The sequence below is a fragment of the Python bivittatus genome, unplaced genomic scaffold, assembly GCF_059951505.1.
Source record: "Python bivittatus isolate LINGU-HERP-01145 unplaced genomic scaffold, Pbiv_v1 ctg000690_np1212, whole genome shotgun sequence".
Classification (NCBI taxonomy): Eukaryota; Metazoa; Chordata; class Lepidosauria; order Squamata; family Pythonidae; genus Python; species Python bivittatus.
In genome coordinates, this window is record NW_028277096.1 from 1371265 (window position 1) to 1398836 (window position 27572).

General features: G+C 39.6%; 2 protein-coding genes across 3 annotated transcripts in view; both read right to left on the bottom strand.

The window, feature by feature from the left end:
* Positions 1-5713: 5713 nt before the first annotated feature.
* Positions 5714-11433, bottom strand: LOC112542540 (serine protease 55-like). The gene is made up of 5 exons (XM_088152553.1): positions 11379-11433; positions 10959-11184; positions 10069-10310; positions 6954-7093; positions 5714-6049 (listed from the first exon to the last, which is right to left on the bottom strand). The coding sequence occupies exons 1-5, from the start codon at positions 11431-11433 to the stop codon at positions 5714-5716; spliced, it is 999 nt and encodes a 332-aa protein (XP_088008679.1).
* Positions 11434-16372: 4939 nt separating this feature from the next.
* MSRA (methionine sulfoxide reductase A) overlaps positions 16373-27572 on the bottom strand; it is a 252621-nt gene continuing 241421 nt past the window's right edge. For both annotated transcript variants that reach the window (XM_088152314.1, XM_088152313.1), the window contains one exon: positions 16373-21353. In XM_088152314.1, the coding sequence (XP_088008440.1) occupies positions 21189-21353 (165 nt within the window). In that variant the 3' untranslated portion in view covers positions 16373-21188. The remainder of the gene's footprint in view (positions 21354-27572) is intronic.

Here is a 27572-nt window from a genome sequence, read left to right on the forward strand (position 1 = left end):
ATCTGAATTTGAGATCAAAATCAAATAAATATATAGGTAATATAATGCTGTAGAAGGTAGCAGCAGATAGCCTATATTGGCTGTTGTCAAAAAATCTAAGGAGAGACCGACCTGGTTAATACTTAGACAGGAGATCGCCAGAAAAACCCAGAAGTGTACACCAGATTGGAAGGTTGAAATGATTTCTTCTGCCTGGCATGTTAAAATGATAATTTGGCTACATTTATTGGAAGAGCTCTTAAGGCTGCACCAAAAACAGGGCACTGAGGGCTCAGATCTAACATCTTGTATTGCTGTGCTCCATAAGCCACAATCTTTCCTAAAATGCCACTTTGATAGACATTAGCCCTATCCAGGTCCCAGGAAAGTGTAAAAGGTGAAATGTCACCTTGTTTGTGATGTCTGCTCCACTAGACATGTTTAAAGAAAAAGCATCTGCAGAAAAATCTTGGTTTTGAAGAAATTATTCCAAGAGAATTGATTCAGGGATTCATCCAACTCTTTTGGTTCTCAGTTTTTAACATAATTGAAATGGTTGTCTTCTAGCTGGAATCAAAGATGTCTGGATTACATTTGAGGAGCTCACAAAAGATAGCCTGTATGTGAGTCAATGCAGGAGGTATGAGAAAAGAAAGCAATTCTGCCACTCAGAGGCCTTGCTAAGGAATTGCTGCCTCACCTCTTAGGTCACTGAAATCTTCAGCCAAAGTCTTGGCTAGAGAATAAACCAACCCTTCCAGCTTAACTCATCCTCCTCCATCCATTTGGCTTTCCTACCTATTCTTTTTTTTTTTTTGGTCTATGTTTCTTCACCTATAAGAATTCTGTACACTTCCATCATCCAGTTATATAATGCTAGCTCCCAAACCGATATTCATTTAAAAGAGCTAGAAAACTTAGTAAATGAAGGAGCTGCTAAACAAAAACACTTCCCTTCGTCCAGAGCAGGATTAGTCCCAACGTACTTAAAAGAAACTCTTGCACAAGCTGAACAAGGATGACCACCCAGTCACCCTCTCTCAGCCCTAGGAAGCAGGCAATGGCAAAACCACTTCTGAAATCTTGCCAAGTAAACTGCAGGGACTTGTCTAAGCAGGCGCCAGGAGTCAACACTGACTCAAAGGCACCAAAAAAAAAAAAAAAAGGAATCATGTGTAGATTTATTTCATCCTTAAAACAACAAAATCAAGGCTCAGCTTTCATATTTTGGCAGAACCAAAAATGGTTCTTCAGTAGCTTCAAGCTTCTTCTAGGCAATCCTGGAAACCTAGCTGTGCTTGATGGATCAGATCAAAAGTCAGTCTGGTCCATCACCCTGGTATGCCTCCAGAAATCCCCAAGCAAAATAGGGTAGTGTCTTAATTTCACCTGCCCCCAAAAGGGCAAAAGAGGACACAGATTTGCTTAAAATGGGCATTTGCTAATTTATATATTCAGATGCAACTTTAGAAGGGCTGGTATCTAAACTTAAAGTTCCAGAGCATTACATTTTAAGGATTCAGACAAATCCTTCAATGAAGGCAATAAATAATGGAGCAGGCAGCTCATCTAGAAACTAGGTTCTGTTCTGAATGATTGAGGAATCTGGTTAGGATTAGCTTTGAGAAGATAACTGAGGGAAATGTGATGATATTCTTTTGTTGTGTTCATACAACACAGTTATCCTTGGTTATTTTGTTTACTGAATTAACCCACATTTTTGGGCTCGCATGTCAGGCTGAACTAACCTCTCACTTCAACTTGTTAAAGCATCTGCTTCTTCTTTTAGCTTACACATGTTGGAAACTGTTCCTGGCTCTCTTCAGACTCCCAGCCAGTCCAGGCATCAGTTGCAGATGGACAGCTTCAGCTGTCTTCTTGCCTCATGGCTCTTTATCTTTCAGCTAGCCTTGACCTTGACAGAGAGACCTGATTCCGGCAGCCTTTCAGGCAAATGAGGTTGCAATCTAACTCATCAAGATGGTAACATGTTGGGGAAAGTTGAGAGATGGAGGATGCCCTCAAATACAGGGCTTTCCTTTATCAAGGAAAATGCATGGGCCTCCATAGCAGGGTGTCAAAGCAACCAGCCCAGCAACTGGTATTCAGGGATATTTGTGTCTCTTAACACTAAGGCTACAATTAGTCATTGTGACACATGGCTACTGAAAAACTGAAATGAATTCAATAGACCTGACCTCCCCTGGTTGGGATGATAAGATCCTAACATGAGATCCTGGAAGCTCCACAGGATGGGTCCCTGAGGTCTGGCCTTCAGAAACAAAAGAGATAAAATTCAGCTGATGTATATTTCAGGGGTTGGAGAAGGCCACAAAATGTGCAAAGCAACAGTGTCTTCTTTTGCTATTGTGTTCCCTTCAGCAACATCATTCCTATTGTTAAGGATATTTAATACATCCTAGGAGCCATTAAAGAAATTAAGTGGAAAGGGAAGAGAAAAAGGAACCCTGAGCTTCATAATCTAAAAACATACATTTCCAAAGAAGTCATTTTCCAAAGGAGGAAAATATTGCCCAAACCGATATAACCCAGAAGGCTGCAGTAAAGTTAAGGAAATGAATAAAGTTGGTGCAAATTGATATGGGGGTTGTCATGAAAAGCAAGGAAATAACCTGGGTGTTAGAAATCTGGGTGCCTAGAACAGAGGAAACTGGATATGTGGGTAAACAACAGGCAACAGGTAGCCCAATCATAGGATGAAATAAAGAGGTTCTCACCAGATACTGGGAAGCCCACAAAGAAACCTGAATTGGAACCTTCTAATGGGAGCAGGAAGTTGCCCAAGAGCTGACAGGAAGAAATGAAACTTAGAGTCCAGGAACTATATAAAATGTATAAAGTTTTGGATTCAGAGGAACAAATCTAGGGACTCTGACAAAAACAAGGTTTGACCCAGAGAGAGACCAAGTCTGAACAAAGTAGCTAGGGAAAAAAAGGAAGTAGTTAGCTTAGGAAAACAAGCTGAGGAAATAAAAAGGAGTCAGAAATTTAAAATGAAAAGTTAGCTGAGAGTAAAGGAAAAAGAAGGTGAGTGAGGGGAAGATTTCTCATGAGTCAGGCAGCATAAGACAAAAGAAGAGAGAGAAGGGATAATGCTGTCAAGGTGTTAGGTGAGCAAAGAAAGGTAATTCAGGCACAAAAGGGATTTAAGGGAGCTGGATAAGTGGGCAAATTTTCACTGTGAGGAGAATCAGCCCAATGTGCCTGGCTGGGACATCAGCAAGGGTACATGTGTCAAGATGGTGGCCAGAATTAAAGCCCTGCCCCTTTCTATATGCATCAGGCATGCCAGGGACAGGGCTGAGACCAAGAGAGTGAGGAATAGCTTGGTGTACGATGACTGGAAGATTGGAAGAACCAATGACCTGACAATCTGGATTTGGATCAGGGCCAGGAGGGAGGAGCACAAGAGGAATCAAGAAGGGCCAGGAGGAGGGTAAAGGAAACAAAACTTTTGCAAGTCAACTAAAATTGACTTTTGGGTGTTTTAAAGCTAATGGGTTTTGAAAAATACCCTTCCTGACTCTTGGGTAACAGAGAGCAAGAGAGGCAGAGAGATTGCATTCTCTTAGCATGCCCCTCAGGACTGATTGAGTTCCATTGCTGCTGCTCTGTAAAGTTATTCTTATATTTGTGTAAATCTTGTTGTAGATCTGTGAGACCAAGAAGAGCTCTGTTTTACTACTTGCTTTAAGCAACCATCTTTGACTCTGAGAGCAAGAAATTAAAGTGTTTGTAACTATTTATAGTGAAAAGTTAGCTGAGAGTAAAGGAAAAAGAATGTCTTGAATCTTACTGGATTTGGGCAGGTGTTCTGTGATGAGGCTAGGAATTGGATAGGAAACAGCAGGGACCCCCACTTCTGGGAGTTCCTCTTGGGGTACAGTTTCTCAAACTCAGGATTAGCCTCAGTAGAAAAAACAGGGCTGTCCAAAAAGGTACACTGATATAAAGGGCAAGGAAGAAGACACGTGAAGAAGCAATTATTCCTTCAGTTAAAACCTATTCTTTTTGTACAACAATTGTTTTTAGTCACAGATACAGGAAAATACCATTCAGCAGAAGGTTAATAAATGCATTATCAATTAGAGAGGCAGGCAAAAAGCCTATGAAGAAAAACCTGACCTACAGGAAAGCATGGCACCCCTACAGCTGAGATGACCAGCTGCCATATATAAAAACTATCTGAAACACAAAAGAATATTCAGAGCAGAACAAGCTCTTTGGAGCAGCCTTTTCCAACCCAGTGCCCTCCAGATGTGTGGGAATACCTCTTCTATTTTTAAAGAAAGTGGACCGACATGACAGTTGTCTCTCTCCCCCAAAAGACAAAACCAACATTCCTATAGTTTGCAACAGGGCAGCAAATATCTCCTCCACACAAATCCACACAGCAACATAGGCAGGGGGAGAGGAGTCTCTTTTTCTAGACTCATTTTTAAGGGTTTTCAGGAAGCCCAACAACTATCTGCAGGAGGTCCCTTGAACAACAGGCTTCTGCATGAGTCTGGGTGTTGGATTTACCCTGAGAGGTCCTTCAGAGAGCTATTTAAAGAAACTGACTTTCCCTTCAGCTTAAGGCAGATTTTTATGGAGACTGCAATGTCTTGGGGCTAGGAATCCAAATCACCCTCTGTTACCCACAATGGTGTGGGGCTGCTTTTTCAGCCCAGACCACTTCCCAAGCTGCAATTACATACAGTTGTGAACTAGGCTGCCCAATACTTGTAGGAATGTCACCGTCTGCATGCAGTTTGGGAAGAAAGCCATGGTCAGGACTACAGGGTTGCTTTCCAATAAAGAAGTATCTTTGACTGAAACCCCCTTCCCCCCCCCAATTTGCAGTATTCCTCATCCCAGCAGCACATCTCTTCACTGCTAGTGTTCTATGAGAAGGTCAGGGGTTGGTGGTCAGACTGGCAATGGGGCTCTGGTAGCTGCCTTGATCATTAACACCAGCCATTACCTTTACTATGCCAATAAAGACTAGTTTAGGACCCCTTAAACCAGCCTCACCAGAGGGTGCTATCTCATCAACAATGTTGAAATCAGATTTTTACAACCATGCTGGTCTACTTCTGTACATAATTTGGGAGAAGACTACCATCTTGCCCTACCACTCCAATAGCAAAACATCTTGGGCCCACCCTGACTGGGATATCTATGATGCTAGAATAACAACAGACCAGAAGAATTGATTCTGGTCTAGGATATCAATTATGATAGTGCTGTTCCGTAGGAAACCAAGCATAGTAAGTTCTGGAAAGCTTCCCAGAAGTGATATTCAAAGGAAGAACAGAAGTGTAGGACTACCTTGAATTGTCACCACTAGCTATTTTTATATGCGCAGTATCCTTTGAGGAGATACTTTTAATGTCTTGCAGTATCCAGTGTGGCCACAGGATGTCTCCCTGTCTTGCACAAAATATACACACAGGTCCTTTTCAATAGGTAATAAAGACAGCGCTAGGAACTGTGCAGGAAGTATTCTTACTTCAGCACAAAAAGCTTTAATTCTTTAAAAAAACCTATTTATTACACATAAATAAGGTTTAATCGGAGGAGGCTCTGCTGAGAGTTAGAGCAGCTTCCAGCAGCCTTCTCCAATCTTTGTTTTCCAAAAATGTCAGACAAGTCAGGCTCCAATCAGAATGGGAATCTTCATCCAACACATTTGGAAGGTGCTAGATTGGGGGCAGACCAATTTACAAGATCAGAATTTTTTAACAAAAAGATGTTCAGTATAAACTGAATCTATCAGTAGCAAAACTGGAGCAATTGTGCAGGCTGTTGAAAGGCGGGGAGAACAGTAAACAGAATCAGGAATAAAGACTTCAGTGTAAGATCCAATGTCATCCACTCCTTCAGGAATAAACGGCTTTCCTTCTTGAGCTGTTGCCCTTTGGATCCAGTCAAGGTAGCTGAAGACTACAGTGTAGACTGTGGGGCTTGCCTCTTGGTCACAGTTACCCCCCCAGCTTGCTATGCCAACCACAAACCATTTCATGTTGCTTCCAGAATCACAGACCAAGGGACTCCCACTCTCAACCTGGTGAAATAAAAGTACAGCTGAAATAGCCCAAACTCCTACAAGCAATGGGTTTTGAATGGTTCAAGAGAATATATTAATGGTGGACAGGCAATCAAATGCACCTTTGGCATCCTGAATGTAGGTGACCTCAGTTATGCCTCACCTGGCAAGGATCAGCTTTCTCCTCCTTTTTAATACAAATCTGTCAAAGTTTTTTATGAATTTTTACCCAAAAGAAATGAGCAGTTTTCCTCTACGTACCCCAGCCTCCATTTTAATTTCCATGTCTTATTTCTCCTGGCTTGGATTTTGGATTGTAAACACCAAAAGGCATAGATTTGCATTTTCTAATATGTATCAATAGGTACTACGTAAATAATAAAAATGCTTTAAAACATAGTTTAATCCTCCAGCCACTGCCCTCCCCTTCCCTTCATACTTTTCTTTACGCTTCCAACTGCCCACCAAATAACCTTTCTATTAAAAAAAACAAAACAGATCTTCTTCTGAAACTTTTCTGTATTCTTCCTCCCCCACATAAAATACACAAGAGATTAGTCTGTTGTAGCAAAACCCTTCCTCCTATTTTTGATACTTAAAGGACTAACAAACAAATCAAAGGGCCACAAAGACATCAAAGAAGAAAGAGAAAAGAAGGGAAGGGCAAAGTAAAGAAAATAATAAAAAGCAAAGAAAATAATAACATGTCTTTTCCCCTTTTCTGCATACCCAGTCTCCAATATTACGACTTGAATTTAGTATGTCCCTGTGGAATAAGGAACAGATTTAGCTTGATACTTTCCTAAAAGATCTTCCCTAGCTGTTTGAAAGTTGAGTAACAAAACATGGACATTGGTAGCCTCAGTCTGCTGTGGAAGACATATTGGGGTCTTCTAATAGCTCAAGATGAAATTAAGTGTACCTTGCAGGTCTCCTCCATGCCTTCCTTAGAAATAGCACACAAGACATTCTCGGTCAGTCCCTGGATTTCCTTGGAACATATGTCTCTGTCTAGTAGAGTCACTTCTATCTTCGTTAATATGTTGGCTAATTTCTCATCATCTGCAGGCACAGAGGAAAGGGTGAAGGCCTAGTAGCAGTTTAGAATCAATCAGTAGTGGACAGGAATCAACCACATGGTGCTTCACCTCAGCCTCATGGCTGTGTCTATCCAGAACAAAACCACTATTCTGGAAATTCAGCAAAAAAAAGCCTGGCTGTCTGCAGGAGAGGGGTCAGCTGCTGGATCTGGAAATAGAAACTAATAAAGTTGTTGCTTTGTCAACTAGGTCAAGAGGAAAATAGCTGACTCCCTATATTTATATTAAGTCTATTCAATGTGGTATATCACCCAGCCAAAAAGGGCCATGGTACTTCTATTTCCTTCTCTGCTTGAATTGGGAAGGATTTCACCTTAGTCAAAAACATCTGGATGGTATCTGGATTGGGAAGGATTGTAGCCATTTGCTCTATGTTCTGGCAAAATAAAAATATCAATGTATTTGTTTCAGATAGATGCAGAAGATGCTGGAATAAAAATGGGGACAGAATACATTAAGGAAACATGACTATCCTGTCACCATAAACAAGAAGCAGCCCTGCCAATCTCATGGGATGATGTCAGAGAAAGCCCAGCTTTGTTCCCATGGGATGGAAAGAGATCCTGGTCTCATAAACTATGAGGGAAGGGAAGGGAGAAATAGGCATGGATGCACAACTTGAGGTGGGTCGGCAGCATGTGGCCCTGATCCCTTTTTCTATGGCCCTTGCAGATCCACAAGACTATGCTGCTGAAATTTGGCTGCCAGTAGGAGAGACTTTCCACCATTTTCTAGAGCAGTGTTCTCAACCTTGGCAACTTTAAGATGTGTGGACTTCAGCTCCCAGAATTCTACTCCCAAGCTGGCTGGGGAATTCTAAGAGTTGAAGTCCACACATCTTAAAGTTGCCAGGGTTGAGAAACACTGCTCTAGAGAAAAAATAAGTAATGCATATAAGCTATTAGATAAACTCATCTGTAGAAATCCTTGAAAATGCCTTAAAGTTAACCTCACTTTTGGGCCTGTTGAAAGTATATGTATATGTACATATATATGCACAGCTGTATCCTATAATAGTTTTCAAGTAGTTCGAGTCGAGATTTTTCTTTGTCTTCAAACTGATGTCCCACAGTCAGTGAAGAACTTAAAACTGAAAAGCAATCAGCTATTTCAGTAAGACAACAATCCAAAACATGCCTCCAAATTAATTATGAAGTACTTGCAGGAAAGAAAATAAAGGTTTTGAAAAGGCCTTTACAATCCCCAGATTACAGACTTTATAAAAATTCCCTAAGAATATTTCTGAGGTGAAAGAATTTTGCACAGAAGAGTGGGAAATGTTCCAAAAGCAAACAAGGAAGATTCTTAGCTGGCTCCAGGAAAACTTATTTTTGCCAAAGGAAGGGTCCAAACTGCACCTGCCATACACACTGTTTTCTTATTTTGAATCTGTATATAATTGCCCATAAATGATATGTATGCATTCAGACTGGTAGAAAGATGTCATTTCTTTACTTTGCACTACATAGAGATTGTGTCAGCTTGTAGCACTTAGAGATTCACAGAAACATACAGTTTGACCAGGGGTGCCTAATCATTTGCATATAACTACATGAATGTACACATACCCTTATATACAGTATACACACACATACACACACTCACATACACACATTCACACATACATATACACATTCACACATACATATACACCTTCCCCAGCCATAAAAATGGCCTGCCCTGATTAATAGCTGATTAAGGGAGCCCTGATAGGGAGCCCTTCTCTTTAATCTTGTCTGCAACCTAAGCTGGGAAGGAGAAGGGAAGTTGGTTACTGCTTTATTCCCTTCCCTTTATCTGAAACTTTGAGATCCCAAGAACCCACCAATGCCAATTGTTATCCCTCACAGTAGCAATAGCAACAATCGATGTCTAAAAGCAGGGGTGTGTCGGAAGTTTTCAAGATTTCATTTCTAGTTTGAATTCATGCAGGAGAGGGGGACTGTCCATGAAAGCATTCCATCCCCTCTTCCGGTTTTTGCTTCTGAAGGTGCTAAATCATTCACCTTCCCTGCTGCTATGGACTATATTTTTTGTAAAGACTCTTTTTACTCCTCTTCCTCTCTAGGTAGGAAACCCTTGCTTCCTAATATTCCCTCGATTTTGAAAGGAGGTAGGAGATGGCCTTGAAGAAGGAATTCAACAACCGTTATGTAAACATCACCTTAGCCTGGATAGATTTGCGGGGGGGGGGGGGGAGGTGGCTGGGTGAGGAAAGCAATTCAAAAATTTCCCCATCTCGATTCTCTTTAGCATAAGAGGGGAGAGAAATAATCTCTATCAGGCTTTCAGGTGTCTGACACTATACCCTATAATAATAGAGTTCCAATAGTTCATGCAGTGTCTATTTCCTGACCTGGTCTACCCTGAAGGGCTGACTCAAGGCTGATTAATTTGTCTCAAAGCCAAATTACTGCTGTAACTGGCTCGTGGGATGGTTGATACTGCTTCCCCCATCTTCTTGATTTCTATATGGCTTTTATAGATTTATTTGTGTTTTAATCGGGCGTATTTATATTTTTATTGTTTTTATTGTGTTGGTTTTTAATTGTAAGCTGCCCAGAGCCACCCTCTGGGGGAGATGGGCAGCATATGAATTTAACAATAAATAAATAATAATAAATAAAAAATCAGAATAAGAACTAGGATGCAATTCTTTTTGCCCTCCCTGTGATTTGATTTCAAGGTGGCCATTATGAAATAGAAGGCAGAGTTAGAAAGTTTTTCCTACTGGAAAGGACAAGAAACCAAAAGATCTTTTCAAAAGCACATGCAGGAGCAGTGGGAAAAGTGAAGTTATCAGTAGTAAGGCTTAAAAATGTCACCCCACCTAGATTTCTCCATTTCTGAAATGCCTCCCTAACTTGAGATTGTAGATAAACTGACAAATTTAGGGGGAGAGTATTTGGCTCAGTCTTGGATTAGAAAATGCAGTACCAGCCATTATGGTCTTCCATGTGGCAACCCAGCAGTTTTGCCATATGCTGAGGTCTTGCAACAAGGGCAAGCAAATTGGTGTCGTTTTTTCACTGAAGTTGATGGGAGAATCCAACAAGATCAAAGCAATGTTGTTTCTCAGACTTGTACTGTTGAAATCTTCATGGATGATCACCCTGTCCAACTTCTTTTTCTCTGAAGGCTTCCCATGCAAGCTGACCACTATGGGGAGATCTGAAGAACTTGGGAACAAAGAAGATGGCATCAACACATTAATGAAATGTATCTATGACCCTAAGAGCTGGCCCGAGGAATCAAGAAGTAAGATATACTGTTCAGTTGAACCAATGGTATATTTAGTGCAAAAATGTTATAAAAGATGAGTATATCTTTTGAACTGAACCTATACATAAGCTACAAATTACCCATTTTTTTTCAAAATCCCTTGAATTCCCAGCTTGGAATGGCCTGAACTGTAAGGTATGGATTGGTGTACCTGGGAGCTTGGACAGAGAAAAAGAGGTCAAAGCATTAGCTAAGACTGCCTCATTCCAACTGGCTGGGTAAACAGTGAATGGGGATCCTACAACAAACGAAGTAGAGCAGGCAGGATAAGTTGAATTAGCCTGCTGTCGGGGACTGGTGGTGGGAATATGAAAGAGGAGTGTTTTCATTGTTACCACGTGGATGTTCCTGTTCAAAGTTCTATTCCTTCCTCATGCAGTTTGCTAGTTCTCCCCTGCCATTAGTTGCATCCATATCAATTTAGCATGCCTCAGTCCTTACTCAATTGTTATGAGACTGTGTTATCACCCTTTATTTTCCTAAAGATGCTTGCACTTCCCTTGAATCTATTGGCATCTGTCTTATATCTTCTTTGCAATACTTACAGATCCTCCATGAAGCAGCGAGCTGCAGACAGGATCCACCAGCTGCTCAGAATTGCCCCTCTGCAGATAAGCTTATCTTTGGTTTGGATGCTGACCTGCCAGGGTAGGGTTTCAGACGCACTTGCTGGGGTTCCCTCTTTGAGTCTTGGTACTGTCCATGAAGTGGCTCTGAATTTGGGACTCAGGCCACATGAAGAAATTGGAACGGTAGGCAATGTACTTAATTCTGTTTAAAAAAAATGGAATTCATTCCTCTAAATTTGTGCCCGTTTTCCAAGTGTGAGAAAGTTGAGTGTGAGCTGGTTGGAACTGTATATCTTAGCCAGACTCTGTGATAATAGGACCTAGACAGCTCCAAGATTGTCATATTTTTCTCATGGGATGTATGGAAAAAATACATTAAAAAAAGATTCCACCTACTTGCATAACAGACTTTCATTGAGGAGGCCAGAAACAGAAGCACAAGCAGCAGCATTTTACCCTCTTTCTAAAGGAGTCCTCCACTTTTAAACTAAACACTAAACAAAGTACTTCCTACAATCCTCATTGTGTAGGTCAGAACAAATGTGTTTGCCTAGAAGTGGCACAGCCCACATTTCCCCTGCCCCATGTGACCTCATGCACTAGCTAGGTCACCTGGGATGATGTCATAATGGAATCCTGGGGTTTGCCTGGTATTTGCAAGCCCAGCAACAAGGGGGTGAATGTGTGTCCAAGCTTCTGAAATTTCCAAGGGTTCGGTTTTTTGAATGGTGAAAGAGTCAAGTGTTGCAAGTACCCAGGAAAAGGGCAGCTATCCCAGTAAAGAAAAGGCCTGTGCAGGTTTGAGACTGAGGGCAATATTTGATCTTTAAGAGGAGTTCCAGGGGTCACATTCCAAAAAGTAGAGGCTAGGACAAAGAGGTAGGCAGAATCAAGGAAAAAATAATTTTGATTTGATTATAGTTTGGCAGCAATTTTAGAAGGGCTTCTATATAAAGCTATTTTTTTAATGAAATAATAATAAAATTTAGGGTTAATGGAAGCCTCTGATTTACTGTATGACCAAGTTAAAAAGACTACTAGTTCAAATTATATCAAATGAGTCCAAAATATTTTAAAATCTAAATTACATCACGGAAATATTGTTAAAGCAATGAACACTTGGTCAGTCCATGTAATTAGCTAAATAGCAGGGATAATGGACTGGCCCCAACCTGAATTAGACAAATTGGATAGGAAAACAAGAAAACTAATGACCGTACATCATGCTTTTTACCCAAGAAGTGACATTCACAGATTATACATATCCAGAAATAGTGCCGGTTAAAGCACTATTAATAGTGCTGTAAAAAACTATTGCAAGAAGAAAAACATAGTCTGAATGATTACAGACAAAAAGTAAACAGGCTCTGCTTATGAAAATTTGTAAGGAAAAGCTCTTGGAGACAACAAAAACTAAATTTGAAGTAATTCAAAGTCAGATTAACACCTGGAAAAGCAAGCCATTCTATGGCCAGAATATGTATGATGCTGAAAGAAAAGCAGATCAAAATCTAACATGACTCTAGTTGAAACCTGGAACATATAAAAAAGAACAATCATAGCAGCTCAAGAACATGCCCTGCAAACCAATACCATCAAAGCCAAAAATGCAATTATGTAAAATAAACCAGTAGACAATCTCATTAGGGGCTGTAATAAAACCACTGAACAGGGTGGACATACTATAGCGCCTTGATACAGCGCCATGAAAATTGTCCCCTGGAATTTATGTAGAAAACTTGGCTTTACTATTTGTATAGATCACTGGGAACTAAAAAAGTTTTGCAAAATGAGAAGATAAAAATTTTGTGGGATTTCAAAACTGAAATTGATAGGAACTTAAAACACAATACACCATATATTACTGTTACAGAAAAGGTGTGATTCATCGATGTGGCAATATCAGAGACAGCTAAGTTGATGAAAAATAACTGGAGAAAATAAAATATTGTGATTTTCAAACTGAGATCAACATTGTGAAGAGAAAGGTCAAACATCATACAAATCATAATTGTTGCTTTTGGCATTCAATATTTGGATTCATTAAATACTTAGAAAGTTTAAACGTACTGGACCTCAAACAACTAATTTTGCTAAAATTATCCTACTCAGAACAGCAACATTTTATAGCAATCCCTCTTAGTTCCTTGGTTAACACCCAATTAGACTGTGATATTCATTTGGAGGAACAGAACGTATTATTAATAGTAATAATAATAAACCAGTTGTTACAGTCTCCAGCCCTAATCTCAGCAGAAACAAAAACAGAGACACCTGGTCAAATGAAAGATAATGCAAAGGTTAAGTAGTAAGTTTAGCTATTATCCTTCATTCCTGCATCACTGTTCTTCAACAAAAATTGGAGGAACAGGGATTGGGCAAGGTACTTTCATTCATGGGGTAGGGGGTCTTCTAAAAGCCCATTCAAAAAATAGATGGCGCCAGAAAAGAGTGGGTGGAACCTAAAAGTAAGTGGAGACAGGAGGATGCAATATGTGTGGTGATGTTGAGAAGCAGTCAAGCCCGTATTACATACACAAGCAGGACCCGGGATATTATGTTTGTATGCGTTGCGGGGTGAGGACTGATGGCTTTATTTTTAAAACTGTGTTAAGCCTACCTTAGTATTTACCCTGCACTATTATGTTGCTTTTTAATGAGATGGTTGGTGACAAATTTGGTGTGTGTGTGTGTTTCCCATCTCAAAATGATTTTAAAAATTCAGCAATTACACTGTCAAAATTAAGCCCCTTATTGAGAGGAACTACTGGGAGTGTTTCTTCATCATTTGAAAAGATGGAAAAGATGCATGATAAAAGTTAAAGAGATCCATTTTAAATCATTTCTGACATTCAAATTTACATATTGGACATCTGTAATTCCTGCTCTAATCTTACATTTCTGAATACTATGGTCTGTTTACCAACAGATTATCACACATTGATCTTTATCCTCATAATGCTTTGTAGTCAAGTCATGGGGATCTTTTGAGAAATCCTCCAGTCTTGTCTGAGAGGCAATTTATTCTCTTTTCACCCAAAATAATAGCTCTCTGAATGGTTTTGCAGAGATGCAATAGTGGCAGAAAATTAAGACTATTTTTGCTGCCATCATCACCCCCAAATATGAGATCTCATTTGTCCTCGGTGAAACTCAAGCTTTTTCCACTGTTGCTCTAGTTGTCTTTTTACTTGCTTCATTACTCCCAGCTCCCTAATTAATTGGGGTGTGCATGCTTATGAGCTCTGCAATGAAGAATAAATGCTTATGAGTATATGTAAAAATTGCTTGGCTCATTTCCAGATTCCATTAATTAAGCAGGGTGTTGGCAGAATTGACAGCCATCTATCCACACCAGTCTCCAAGGGCAAACCAAATTCATGGAGGGTAAAACTATCAATGGCTATTAGATCACAGGGATATTTTTCTCAGTACTCTAAAATTGCACTCATATCCTGCTGGCAGTCTTCCCAGTGATATCTGGTTGGCCAATATGGGAAGAAGGATGTTGGATTAAAGAGGTCTTTGGTTTAATTCCGCATGGTCTTTATGTTCTTATGACCCTGCTCTACTGAACCTTAGATAATGCAGGTCTAGAGGATGGGGTTATTTTTCATATGTCTCATAGAGAGATTTGGCCATGCCTTCAAGAGAAGGGACTTCTAAATAAATATACCGGAATCTCCTCTGACAGTGTTGAAAAACTCAACTGGCACCAGAGTGATGTCAAAGAAGGAAGTGTAGAAGAAAAGGTATCATTTTCCTGAAAGCAACTGTGACACTCAAAGAAACAATCTGAATGAGAAGGATTGGATCTATAATTCTCATTGAAAGCTGATGGGTATAAATAGATATATTCTAGTTCATATATTACAGCCAGATATATTCTGGCTACAAATCAGATTATATTCATAAGTGCCAATAATTAAGAAGAAAGGCCCAGAACAGAAAAAAAACATTTTATCCCTGGGCTTATGTGTGTGTGTGTGTTTTAAGAAAATAGCAGTTATAGGGGATAATATGGATTGGAAGCCCTTTGTATGAAGAAAAAGGTCTGACCTTCTCTCCACAAGCTGTTTTCTGAATGAACCCTTTTCCCCAAACTGTAAATTATTGCTATTTGCCACAGTTGAGCTAACAAGCAAGTCTCCCATCTCTCTGACATACATGAAGCAAAATGGCATGAAATGGATACTGACATTTTGCCATTCTGTCGTATCTTACTTAATGATTCGGACACTAATGATGCCACACACACACACACACACACACACACACACACGGTTATGCCAATAAATTACTCCTTAGAAGAGAAGGTCTCTAAACCTAGGCCAAAATATACACTTAAGATTGCCCTTTGTTCAGAGGAAAAGTGCCAAATTTTCTGAGGAAACTAGTAATAAAAAGTGAGTATGCTCCATTTTCAGGTCCCACACACTTCCTTAGGTCTAAATTATTATTCAAGATGAGACATCTACAAAATAATCTCAACTCAAAGGGCTCAACAACTTCCTTATGACTTTATCTTGCTTCAGTGAACTGATTCACATAACAGATTGATCATAATGCATTCAGCTAACTTTTAAAAATGCCCATTTTGTGAAAAAAAGTCCTCCCTGACCTCCAAGTCACTTTGTGGGGTGAAGGTCCATATTTTTGAAAAATATATAAATCATGCATCTATTAGTAAAAGTTAAATAAAATTCCCACCACAAAATCAATGAAAAATTGAATTGTAAGTCTAGTCTAGAAATGGCATGAATTCTATTGGCAGGATAAGCAATTATCACTAAAGTATAAGAAACACAAAATAATAGCCCATTTCACAGAAAATGCTGTGAGTTATCATTCTTAAGCAAGATACTAGGGTGTGCTGTCTGATCACTCCTATTTGCCTGTTCCATATAATGGAAATAGTTAAACTGATCAGGAAACCGTTACTGATAGTTTGGTTCTTGTTACAATTGAAGTAGACTTCCTGGGTTGCCATGAACCAGAAGCCAAGAATAAAACTTGGTTCAAAATTCTAGCTCATTAAGAAGACACTGTCTTAGTGTTGAGAATGGTACTGAGGTGTTGTAGGCTGTATGCCAGTTAAAGGATGCTCTTTTCTTCACTGATTTAGGAAACCTCAGCCCTTGATGGTCTGCACTATAGTTATTTTTGCCTTCCTTGATAAATGCAGATCAGAAAAAAACAAGTCATATAGAAAGAGGTACAGACATATTCCCTGGGATTTGAGATGGCTACAACAATCACAATCACCTCTATGAACATTCTAGGACAGTGATGGCAAACCTTTTGGGCTCGCCGTGTCAAAAATTTGGAAAATCCCTAACTTGACTCTGCTGGCGTGTCACACACACACATCCCGAACAAAAGAGAAACAATTCTTTAGATATTCATTTATTTTAAAAAGTCCAGTCCATCCATGTGTGGTGCTATGTATTATATAAAGACATGTCAAATAATTACAAAAATTAAATACGGGTAAAACAAATTCAGTTTCTTTGGTAACTCAAACAGGAAGAATAGTTGTTGTCGGGTGTTGGTGAACACTGGTGTGTCATCCCAAATGTCGTAGCATGTCACCTTTGACATGAGTGTTATAGGTTCACCATCACTGTTCTAGGAGCTGACCACAGGGCGGATGGAAGGGCTTTCAATTGCTAGCAAACACTCTTGCATTCGAGCCTCAGGAACTACCAGTGGGATGGGTGGATATGACTACAGTATGTACGTAGATCTTCTGTAACTTCAGTGAGACTTCAATATTGTTTTTCTGGAGACATTCTATCATGTATCAGAGTCTGCATCCAGAACTGGCAGTATCTGGTGCAATAGTTCACTTGCTCCAGTCAGGATGTTGCATCATATCTTGTTTTTCTTGCAACAATGAAAAATATGGAATGTAAGCCCAAGAATCTCTGGCCCAAAGGCACGTGCTCAATCACTTGTTAGATAAGGTGATTGATGGCCTTCAGGAAAATGTGATTTTTTTTTTTTTTTGGCTTTTTGGTCACCTTGTGTGTCCAAAGGGGTGATGAAATCTATGACGTGACTATGTGATACCATCTTTAGGATCTATGTATCTGATATTATATATGTGGGCAAAGATCAAACTTGGCAGGAGAGACACTTGTTATTTGTATCCCCCCTTTTTGTCAGTAGGGTTTCCTCTAGACTCAGGCTGAGGCTGGTGTGATTTGTTCAAAGGTCATGTCACATACCCCTAGGATGATCCATGTCCCTTTTAGTCCCAGTATCAGTTTTTGGTACGATATGAGCAGGGCTTTCTTTTTGTCCTTGGTTCCACTTAAGATCTCATCTACAAGCACCTTGGCCCCTTTGAAGGGATCTGATATTGGCAGCCATCATGCCTTTGGCTGAGAATTAGGCACTATCCAGACGTGCATCCACCATGAAGGCAGCAGGGATTGGGTATCTAGTGACACTGGCTTTCAACCCCACTGCTCCCCAGACTGTGGATTCTTGATGGCAAATCCTGTTTTTTTCTGTCATTGTGCAATTATTATGGAACAAGCGCTTATTGGGGCTGAGGCAGGCACCTGTCTGGGAGGTGAGGTTTACAGTCATTATACTGCTCTACAGGTATGTACTGTATGTATAGAGGGAGGACAGAGAGTGCCACCCAGATCTTTTTGGGAGTGGGAAGGAAGGCAGGAAGGCAAGTATTTGTTTGTAAACAGTGTGCAGTTAAGTTTCTACATGGCCGATTATGGAGTTGAAATGCCAGATAGTCTCTATGAACAGCACCAGACAAGGGCAACTATCAATAGAACAACACAGCTATACTTTAAGCAAATCAGCACCTTGTTTTTTCTGAGATGGCTTTATAACTACTGGGAATTGGCAGACCCCAAAAATGTCAAGCCCCTCCCCTTTTTAATTTTAGGGGAAGGCTGGTAAGAGGCTACAATTTAAGCCACCCATTATACCCTTTAATCTAATCCAGCAGAAGAAAGAATGATTCCAATTTTTGGAGGAGATGGGCTTTTTAAAAGGAGTAATGGGAGCCTTACATTTCTGTAAGGCTATGGTACAAATTTTGCCTGTTAGCTTCCCTAAGTCTCAAATGTGAAAAAAATAATTACAAATCCACCTAGGGAGATTTGGGAAGCTGACTGCAGCTGTATGGAGGCTGTGGATTGCCCACTCCAGCACTAGAGCAATATTTTTCATGTATTTGATATTCTCATTTGTAAATGGTTATGTTATACAGAGGATCTTTCCCCACTGATGAGCTGAAGTGCTACTTAGCCATCCTTGAGGTGGCAGAAAACAATACCAGGTTGAATTTTGCTGTTTCCATTGCCAAACTCTAACCTGGCTCTATTCTCAGTCACTGAGACAAATCCCAATAGATTTTATACCATTTTATACCTTGGATGGTGTTGAAATAGGGATGGAAAATACTACTTTAACACTGGTAGGGCTAGGGGCTACTTAAGCTATTTCACTCATGGTTTGAGATAAGATGAAGGCAACATCATAGGGACATGGTTGGAAAACCATGTTGCCAAATATGATTATGCTGTGATTAGGAAGAAATTGAGACAGGCCATGATTCTTTAAGGTACCAGAAGGCTCTCCTATTTTTCTTGCAGGAGGCAAATGCAACAGTCCCTCTGAAAATATATTCATCCTATGTTTGGATTGGTTAGATCACATCACCATATTATGACCAAGGAGGCAAATTATTTGTTACCTCTGTACAATGGGCCCAAAGGCCAAGAAACCAACAGCAATGAGTAGATCAGTTGCATTTCTGGGCAGTACATAAATGAAAACAATCTCCAGTCAGGCTGGGAAGGATCTGTTTAGAATGATGACCCAAAAGCATAACATTAAGCAACCACCATGAGAAATAAACTTTCTGGTATGAGAAAACCCCTCTTGATGCTTTGCTAAGCCCAAAATCAAATCTAGCATCAGATGTGCTAATGAATACAAACTCCAACAGCACTTTTCATCTTAAACAGTGGTGATTCTAAAGCTGTAATTTGTGATTGCTCCTTGGCAATGAACATTGTTTTGCCAAAGAGGTCCCACCCAGTAGAATACCCCCACCCACATCAACCAATATTATAGCCAGGAGCAAGGACAGCAGGAGTAAGGTACCAACATCATTATTATACCCTGTTCTCCCTTTCATTTCCTTTTCACCAAGTGGCTGGGAAATTATAGATAGTGCTGGTTTCCTTGACAGTGAACAATAGAACAATTCAGAGGTATAATGCTCAATACAATACATTCTGTTACTATAGGAACCAGGCATTTCAAAGGGGGGGGGGAAATCCAAGAGGGAAGACAGAGTCACATGTTAAGACCTACCCAATGGCTGACATTGAAATGCACAACGGGGTGAAAAGCAAATAGCTGGAAGTGGTTGTGCGAGTGTGGCTTAAAGGATGTGGCCAGTTCATGATTCTACCCATACTTCTTTGTTACAGCAGAGCATTTGGAAGAGAGATGAACATGCATCACAAAGATTGAGGGTAGATATTTATGGCTATGTGGAATTCAAGAGACCTCCAGGAAGGAGTATCTGATCTGTAGTTACCAAGCTATGAGCCAAAAGTCAACTCCTAGACCTGGATTTCATGTACTTGAGATAATAGTACAAAGCACACATGGACCATCAGCTATATTTGCAGCTCTTTATTGTTATATTTTTAATACAATCTCCCTACCAATTCAGACCAGTTCAGAGGTCAACAGAACCTACTTTGGTTCTTTTCCATGCGATCCACTCTCACTATTGAGAAACTCTATGTGTACATTGTTGTAAGAGGTTGGGGACTGGTTGGAAGAATTAGAGAACACGTTCTTAAACATGCTTGTATAAAACAATATTTGGGGCATGAAAGAAATCTGTGAGTGGAAGACCTCATGAAACTTCCCTTTTGCATTTCAGAAATCAAGCTGAGAAATCAGTTAAGAAACTTAGTATTAATGTTCTCACATCCCTCAGTTACTTTCAGGAAATACCTCATTTCAAGTATAATGTTATAGTTATTAAGGGTAGTTACAGCTACATAATGTTCTCACTTGAAATTTATTTTGCAGTTAACTTCAAGAAGCATATATACAATGGTACCACAAACCTGGAACAGAAGTATCAGGCTAATAGCTAATGGCTAGCTGTTAATATTGTATCTCTGGTACTAATTTATGAAGTGAATTGCAAGATTGGGTATTTTGAGTGAAGAAATGGGAGAGGTGTGGGGATGCTAGCCCTGCCCTCGCCTCCTGTTTCTCAACTCCAATTCAACCCCAGGAAGCACCCCCCACCAATAATTTTGCTAATATTCTTTCTTGTTACTTAAACCTGAAATGCATACCTTTGCCTTAATTCTTCAGCTTTTATTATTAATGTAAAAAGTTATCTTAGCATATATATGATACAAAACCCCACTGAATCCTACTCAAAGCATATCACTCCACATGGCCGTAATGGGAGTCTGAATATGCATATATATTCAGCAAGATTATAAGTGTGCAAAAAATGAAGCCTAGAGGTCACATACAATCTACCAGCACCATGTTTCCAGCCCCCAGCGTGGGTAGGGCTAAACATTCAAACTTTCCCCCCCTCATTTTTGGACTGGGGGAGGGTTAAGCAACATTTCCTTAACCTTAACCCTTGCAATGGTTTAAGGCATTCATTCATTTAAAAAATACAGCTCCACCAAACATTGTACCAATGGACATTGCTATTTGGAGTTTAGCCCTCAACATGGCATAGAAAGACCAATGTAGCCTTCATGTCTTCAGAAATTGCAGATCTCTGATATAAACCATCATGGATTGTGCCATTTCAGATGTCCCTATATTTTTAAGTGTGGCCCTCTCCAGTTTTAGGGGGCCATTCATTTTCTGAAAAGACAGAGAGACCTGTGCTTAAGTAGAAAACCCTCCTCCAATGTGCAGATTTTCTAAAAGTAATGAATTTGTTTCTATTTAAAAATGCATTTTTTCCTTTCTAAACTCAAAATGATATAGTCCAAGGAAGATTCTACAGTTAATTCGTGTATAACTTGGTCCTATGCCTTTCCTTGAAAATAAATGCCACTGATTTCATGACATTTGTGAAAGCTACACTGAAGTCTGCAGTAAAAATCCAAAGCACATTTCTTTACATCTGATACGTTGCTTAAGGATTTGTTGCTCTGTGAGTAAGGATCATACTTTAATACCAACAGGGCAGGAAACTCCTGTGCCTCCAAGTCCACAGTAACCATTAGGGTGCTTGCTTAGGTACTGCTGATGATATTCTTCAGCGTAATAGAACTCTGGAGCCTCGCGGATTTCAGTTGTGATGACACCAAAACCATTCTCTGTCAATACCTGCCAAAGACAAAGGAAAGGAAGGAAAGAGTCTTATTAGGAATTGTTTGCTCCTTTATAGGAAGTCATATGCATGATTAATAATAGATCATTCAACTAGATAAGAAAAAGAAAATATTGTTTAACAGAGAAAGCGTTTGGCTCTAAATCTAGGATTAATGTGAATTTGGGCAAGTGTAGCATGGTGGGTAAAGGATTAATCTAAGAGTGGGCAACCCAGATTCAAATCCACACTCATTAAAAGCTCCCTGGGTGACACTGGTCTAGTCATTGTAGAAGGTGAGCCATGCTACTCTATGGCAGTAAAAATCAGGAGATTAATTGATCTGAAAAGGTGTTCCTAGACTCCATCAGATTATCAATCTAATCGGTATCCCTCAGCCCAAACTTCTGCAAGTGACTGTGGATACAACTGGAGAAAGATAAATACTACATATCTATCTATAACTTCTTGGACAAAAGGAAGGATCTAAAGACAATGGACAAAACAACCAAATACAGGTAGTCCCCAATTTAAGAATGAGTTCCGTTCCCAAGGTCTGTCCTTAAGTCGAACTTGTATGTAAGCCACAGCAGTATTATTGTATAATACTGTATAAGTAGTATTGTGTAATTAACTTGAACCATTGTGTATTTAATTCAAATTTTGCTACAATAGGCTCTGTTCTTAACTATGGGTCATCCTTACTTAACCCAGGGACTACCTGTACATGACTCTGTCATAGTCTTAACTTACTATAGGAGAATTACAGTCTTCACAGAGATCTTGCAAAGAGACTCAAGATAAAAATGGGGAGAGTATTAGGCAAATTTTCCTATTGCTAATAATAAAAGATCACCCTCAGTGAGGTATTTTCCTATATATGAGGGTTGAATGAAAAGTAAAGCGTTCATCTCCATAACTTTAGTTTAAGCAGGGATATTTTAATAAATGAAATAGGAAAATAATCCTTGGAATAAGCTATTTTGTTACCTGTTACTTTTCTACATAATTATTACAATTCACTTCATACTTCTGTTTACAATGGACAGGCTTCTTAAAGCAATCATGAAAGAACTCAACATTTTATCTCTTCAATCAGGTCCTGACAGTTATTTCCACCTTTTCATTTGCATCAAACAGATGCTCATGAAGGTATTCCTTCAATTTTGGGAAAAGATAGAAGTTTCTCACAGCAACTCTCTCTCAACTGAAGTGACAGAACATATGCTAAAGAAAATGTCAGAGCTTCTAATGCATTACTACTGCCGTCTGTTGGCAATTTATAACACTGAAGGCATTACTTTTCATTCAATCCATTGTTCCAGCTTACAAAAACAAGAGATGGGGTGATGTGCACCCAACGTTTTGAGATAATTAGAAAATCTGGATGAATTCTGGGTATGTATTGTGTATTTGCTTCCTCTAGAAGGAGCAGAAGAAGATCTGATAATAGCCTTTTATCATGAAAAAAAGCACAAATATTAGGGCAACCTTCCCCAGCTGAGTGTCCTTGAGATATGTAGATGTCAACTTCCAGATTCTCAGTAGTGCCTATATTGGCAGCCTAGATTTAATTTTGATACCAATTAAATGAGTTTGTGCATTTGATACCTGATCTCAGTGGATCAGGTGTTATACAGTAGAGTTTGCTTGAAGCTGGGTTGCACCCAAGCTTTTGAGTATTACCTGGAATAATATAATATGGTTTTGGAAAGTTCAAAGTCCCTCTCTTTAGGGACTCATCATTTAAGATTGGAGATGCAATTTGGTTCATTGTCCAGATCGAGCTGGCAGAAGATTCTGTCAGCTTACAATTTTCCGAACAGATAAAAGCCCACCAGTCCCCATGCTGTAGGACCAACTTTCAATCTTACTTTACAAATATGTTCTTGGCATCTACTAAACCTGGGAAGAAGCCTAAGAACTAATTCCATGCTCCTCCTCACATTAATCTGCTAGCAAAACAGTTACTAAAATATTTGTATTAGATTATGGTTTCCATGGGCCATTCAGAATTTCAGATAACTCTTTAAGGAGAGAATTAAAGTCCACACTACACAACTTTTTTTCAGCTATCAAAAATTAAGAATAATCTATAGCACTCAAAGCATAAATAGTGCCTCCAAACAACTAGGATTCATATTAAATTTGATGATAGATAATTTATTTTAAAAATATTTAAAAGGAAAACAGTATGTTGAAAAAATTCCCATGAGTAGGGTGTATGGTTCCTAAATTAATTTAGCTTTAAGGTAACCATGGGATACATGTACTCCTCCACTGTACGATAATTTTTCTGTAGTCTCCCTGGCTTTCCACACTTCAGTTAAATCCCCCCACCTCCAAAAAAGGATATTTTGAAATAATTCCTTCCACTGGAGTTTTTCAACAGCAGTCCTGCAGTCATTACTACAGAACGTCTTCTCCCTGAGAAACTGTTGGAGATTTCCTTTTTCTCCTAGAGTCTGCATGCCCTCCCAATCTGTCCATGAATCAGTTTCTGTTCTCCACAAAAGGAAAAGCTCAACAGGGTAGACCTCAGTTCTGCAATGGCCTCTCCAAGTAGGGGTGGGAGTACCTCTGCCTATCTGAGGAGCATCACTGTACTACTTGGGTTACTGGCCTCATTATGGTGAAGCAGCTTCCTGTGTTCTTCTCTGAAATATGAGTGTGTGTGTCTGTATGTAAAAAAGTGCTGGACACAAAATGACTTTTTGAATTTGTAGGGAGAGATTGTGCGTCAGCAACTGTTTAAGGGCCATGTTCCCAGAATGCTACCATTCTTATGATTTTAAGCCCTTCATCTGATTCTAATTTGTCCTACAGTTCTTACAGATACTGCCTCCTTTGTCCTAAATGATTTTCTTTTGTGGCATTATCTCCTCATGAGGACTGTTAGATCACCCCTTGGGCTTTTTTTTTCCTCACTAAGCAAGACCAGCCCTTTGAGAAGTTCTTCTTTGCAGTCTTTCAAGCAGCATCATAACCATCTCAGATGCACTCCTTAGTATACTGGAGGAAAGGAACAAAACCAGTGGAAGAGGGAGAGAAATGTGAAGAATGCATTGTGCCTTTCCAAGAGAACTTGGCATCTGTAGCCTCTCTCATCCATACTAGCTATGGAACAGCAATGACTTGGCAAGAGTTGAAGAAGCAGATGTCAGTCTCATCTGGTTGCCTCGACTCCAGTTGTTTGTTTAAAATGAACAGTAAAGCCAAGCTAGTATGGGGGTCTTGGTGCCCAGGGAGAAAGGAAATGCACAAACCCCTTCTGGTCAGTTCTTTTGCCTCTGGCTTGAATGAATGTGATGTAGCCATGGAGAAAAAACAGGAATCTAAGCTTAAACAAAGAAGATTAGGGTACACTTGATTGCAAGCATTTCAGAAAGTATCAGCGCTTAGCCAACTTGTGATGGTATGTGGGAATGACTTTGGGAGTCAGGAGGAAGAACCACAGCCAGGGCAACCGTCTGCTAAGAGGTAGCTCAGTCCGCAGGTGGAGGAAGAGCATGGGAAGTGTTTCAGAAGGGACCCTCCCTAGTTTTCCAGAGACAAAAAAGAGAGGAGGGGAGAAATACTTTCAGTCTTGCAAGATTCTGTTTAATGTATCCTTACAATAAAGTTAGTGCTGATGCTCCTGGTTGTGCTTCTTGTCTGAACTACCTCAAAGGGCTAACACAACTTGACTGACCTCAGTAAAGCTAAGCAGGGTCAGATCTGGTTAATATCTGAATGAGGGACTACCAGGAAATCCCAGGGATGTAAATTAAACTATTGTACTGGTCTAATTGACTGTAATAAAGTTAATACAATACAACTGGGAAATTGGGAAAAAAAATCTCCAAAGAAGGCAAAAGCAAGCCACTTCTCTACTTTTGCCAAGAAACTGCATGGGTATGCCCATGTAGTCAAAGGAATAGAGTTCAGCTTGAGAATCATTACCTTTATCTGATGGTGTGAAGAGATATTGTTTTTTAGCACATTCCAGAGCTCGGGTATTGAGTCCCTGGAGGTGCTAATTGAGGCCTTTTAACATGAACTGGAGCCATTGGTTTAACATACCCATGACTTCAGAGAGACAGGCTCATGAAAGAAGAGCCTATTGTGATGTATGAAACTAATAAGAGGGAAGTGAGGGGTTCATCTTACACATATATTATGTGAGGGTTCTTTACTTTCCAAGGACAGGACACATCATAATGTAGTAAATCTGTACACAATACTTTATTGCAGCACACATCTTCCCCAACAACAGACTATTGCTCTCCACCCTTCTAGGATTTGCAAGGTGATATTGCCATGTAAATAGGTCTTTAATACTCAGTTCTTTAATACTCAGTTCAAACAAAAGTGTACTGCTTCCCGTCTGTATGCCATTTGCCTATCACCTTTCCTCCTACACACACACCTCTACTCTGTCTTAGCATTTGCTTCTCTAAGCTAAGAGCCTGGGTGGGGTGAGGCTGCCACTGGACATCAGCAGGTCCTTGAAAATGCCTGGGTGTGGCTCAACTATCACAGGCAGCTGGAACGCCGGCTTGGATGCTTGTGGGTAAAGGTTGAGTTAGGGAAATGAGGGAAATGGGGTGAGAAGCGTTTCTGCCTGGCTGCGGCTACTTTTCCCAAGCACAGAAAACCTCAACTTCATTCCCTCACATATTACAAAGCAATAGAGGAATTCCCTCTTTAGATGGCCATGTGTACAACTGCTTCAATTGACAAACACACAATTAATACTTCCCTTCCCCATGCATCTCATGTTTATAACTGCTTCAATTTAAACAAATGAACAAAAGATATTGTTATTCTCTCCATTTCTGCATTTCGCAGAGCATCCACCTATCAGGATCACATGAAAAATAATTTTCACCAACCCAATGGCCAGAGTTTCCCTGGGTAGATTGTAAAACAATCTAAAATATTAAAAGTACCAATACTAAAAATGTAAAAAGAAATACAATGTATTTCTAAATAATACAAAAAAAGATACAAATAAAATATATATAAAAGCCATTATTCCAGGATAAATTAGGCACTAAAGCTTGAAACAGTGTAGTTGGGAATAAACACCATTTAACTGCAGAAAAAGATAATACACGTAATCCTCAGTTTAAGAACGAGTTCTGTTCCCAAGGTCTGTCCTTACGTTGAATTTGTACATAAGCTGGAAAAGTATTATTGTATAATACTGTATAAGTAGTACTGTGACCATTGTGTATTTAACTCAAATCATTTAACTCAAATTTTGCTACCATAGGCTCCATTCTTAACTATGGGTCATCCTTAAACCAGGTGTTCTTAACCCAGGGACTATCTGTATACTGAAACTTTTTACAAGCAAGATTGTAGAATGATAGAAACTTTTGTAGAGAGAGGATATATTTGGGGACTACTAGAAAGTGAGGTATGAAAAGCAATAGACTAGCTGTCAAGCAGAAATCACTACTGAATTGTTTGAAGCTGCATGAGAAGAGGTAGCTAAAGTGTTAACAGTTCTATGCCAAGAGGTAGCTATGGAGCAAAACAGCATGGCCCAGATATTAGAAAAAAATTGGTCTATATATCTGTACCAAAGAAAAAAGATACAAGAGAACAGATAAATTACTGACAATTGCACTAATTCATCATATAAACAATTTGTTCAGGATCTTACAAAGAACAATAAAGCCTTATATGGAGAGAGAAATACTAAATGAACAGGCAAGTTTAAAAAAAAGGGACATGAGATCAGATGGCTGCTGTAAGATGGTGGTTTATCCATGCTTCATTGACTACAGCAATGCCTTTGAATGTTTAGATCATGCTACGATGAACACATTAAAGCTAATGGTTATGCCAGAACACCTGAAAATGCTGAGTGTTCCCTTGAGATGATGATCAGCAAGCAAAAATTCACATACCTTCTATGGTTGATGAGTTGATACGGTACCTCTATATTTGAACTCTATCCTAAATGTGTTACAAAGGGACTGCAATTGTGTCACAAAGGTTGCGCTTTAGACTGTTTGTCATTACATAGGATTCTGCTATGGAAAAGCCAGTACATGTCACACTCTGTGCCACTGCAACAGGCATATTTATGGACCCAGAAAGTCACCTCTATTTATACAACCCATTTAACATGGTCAAAGATTGAACAGATGCATTTGCACAATACATTAAATTGAATAGCACTAACTTTGGCTGGTTTCTTTGTAGCTTAGCATGTTAAACAAATCAAATTGTATAGGTTAGTC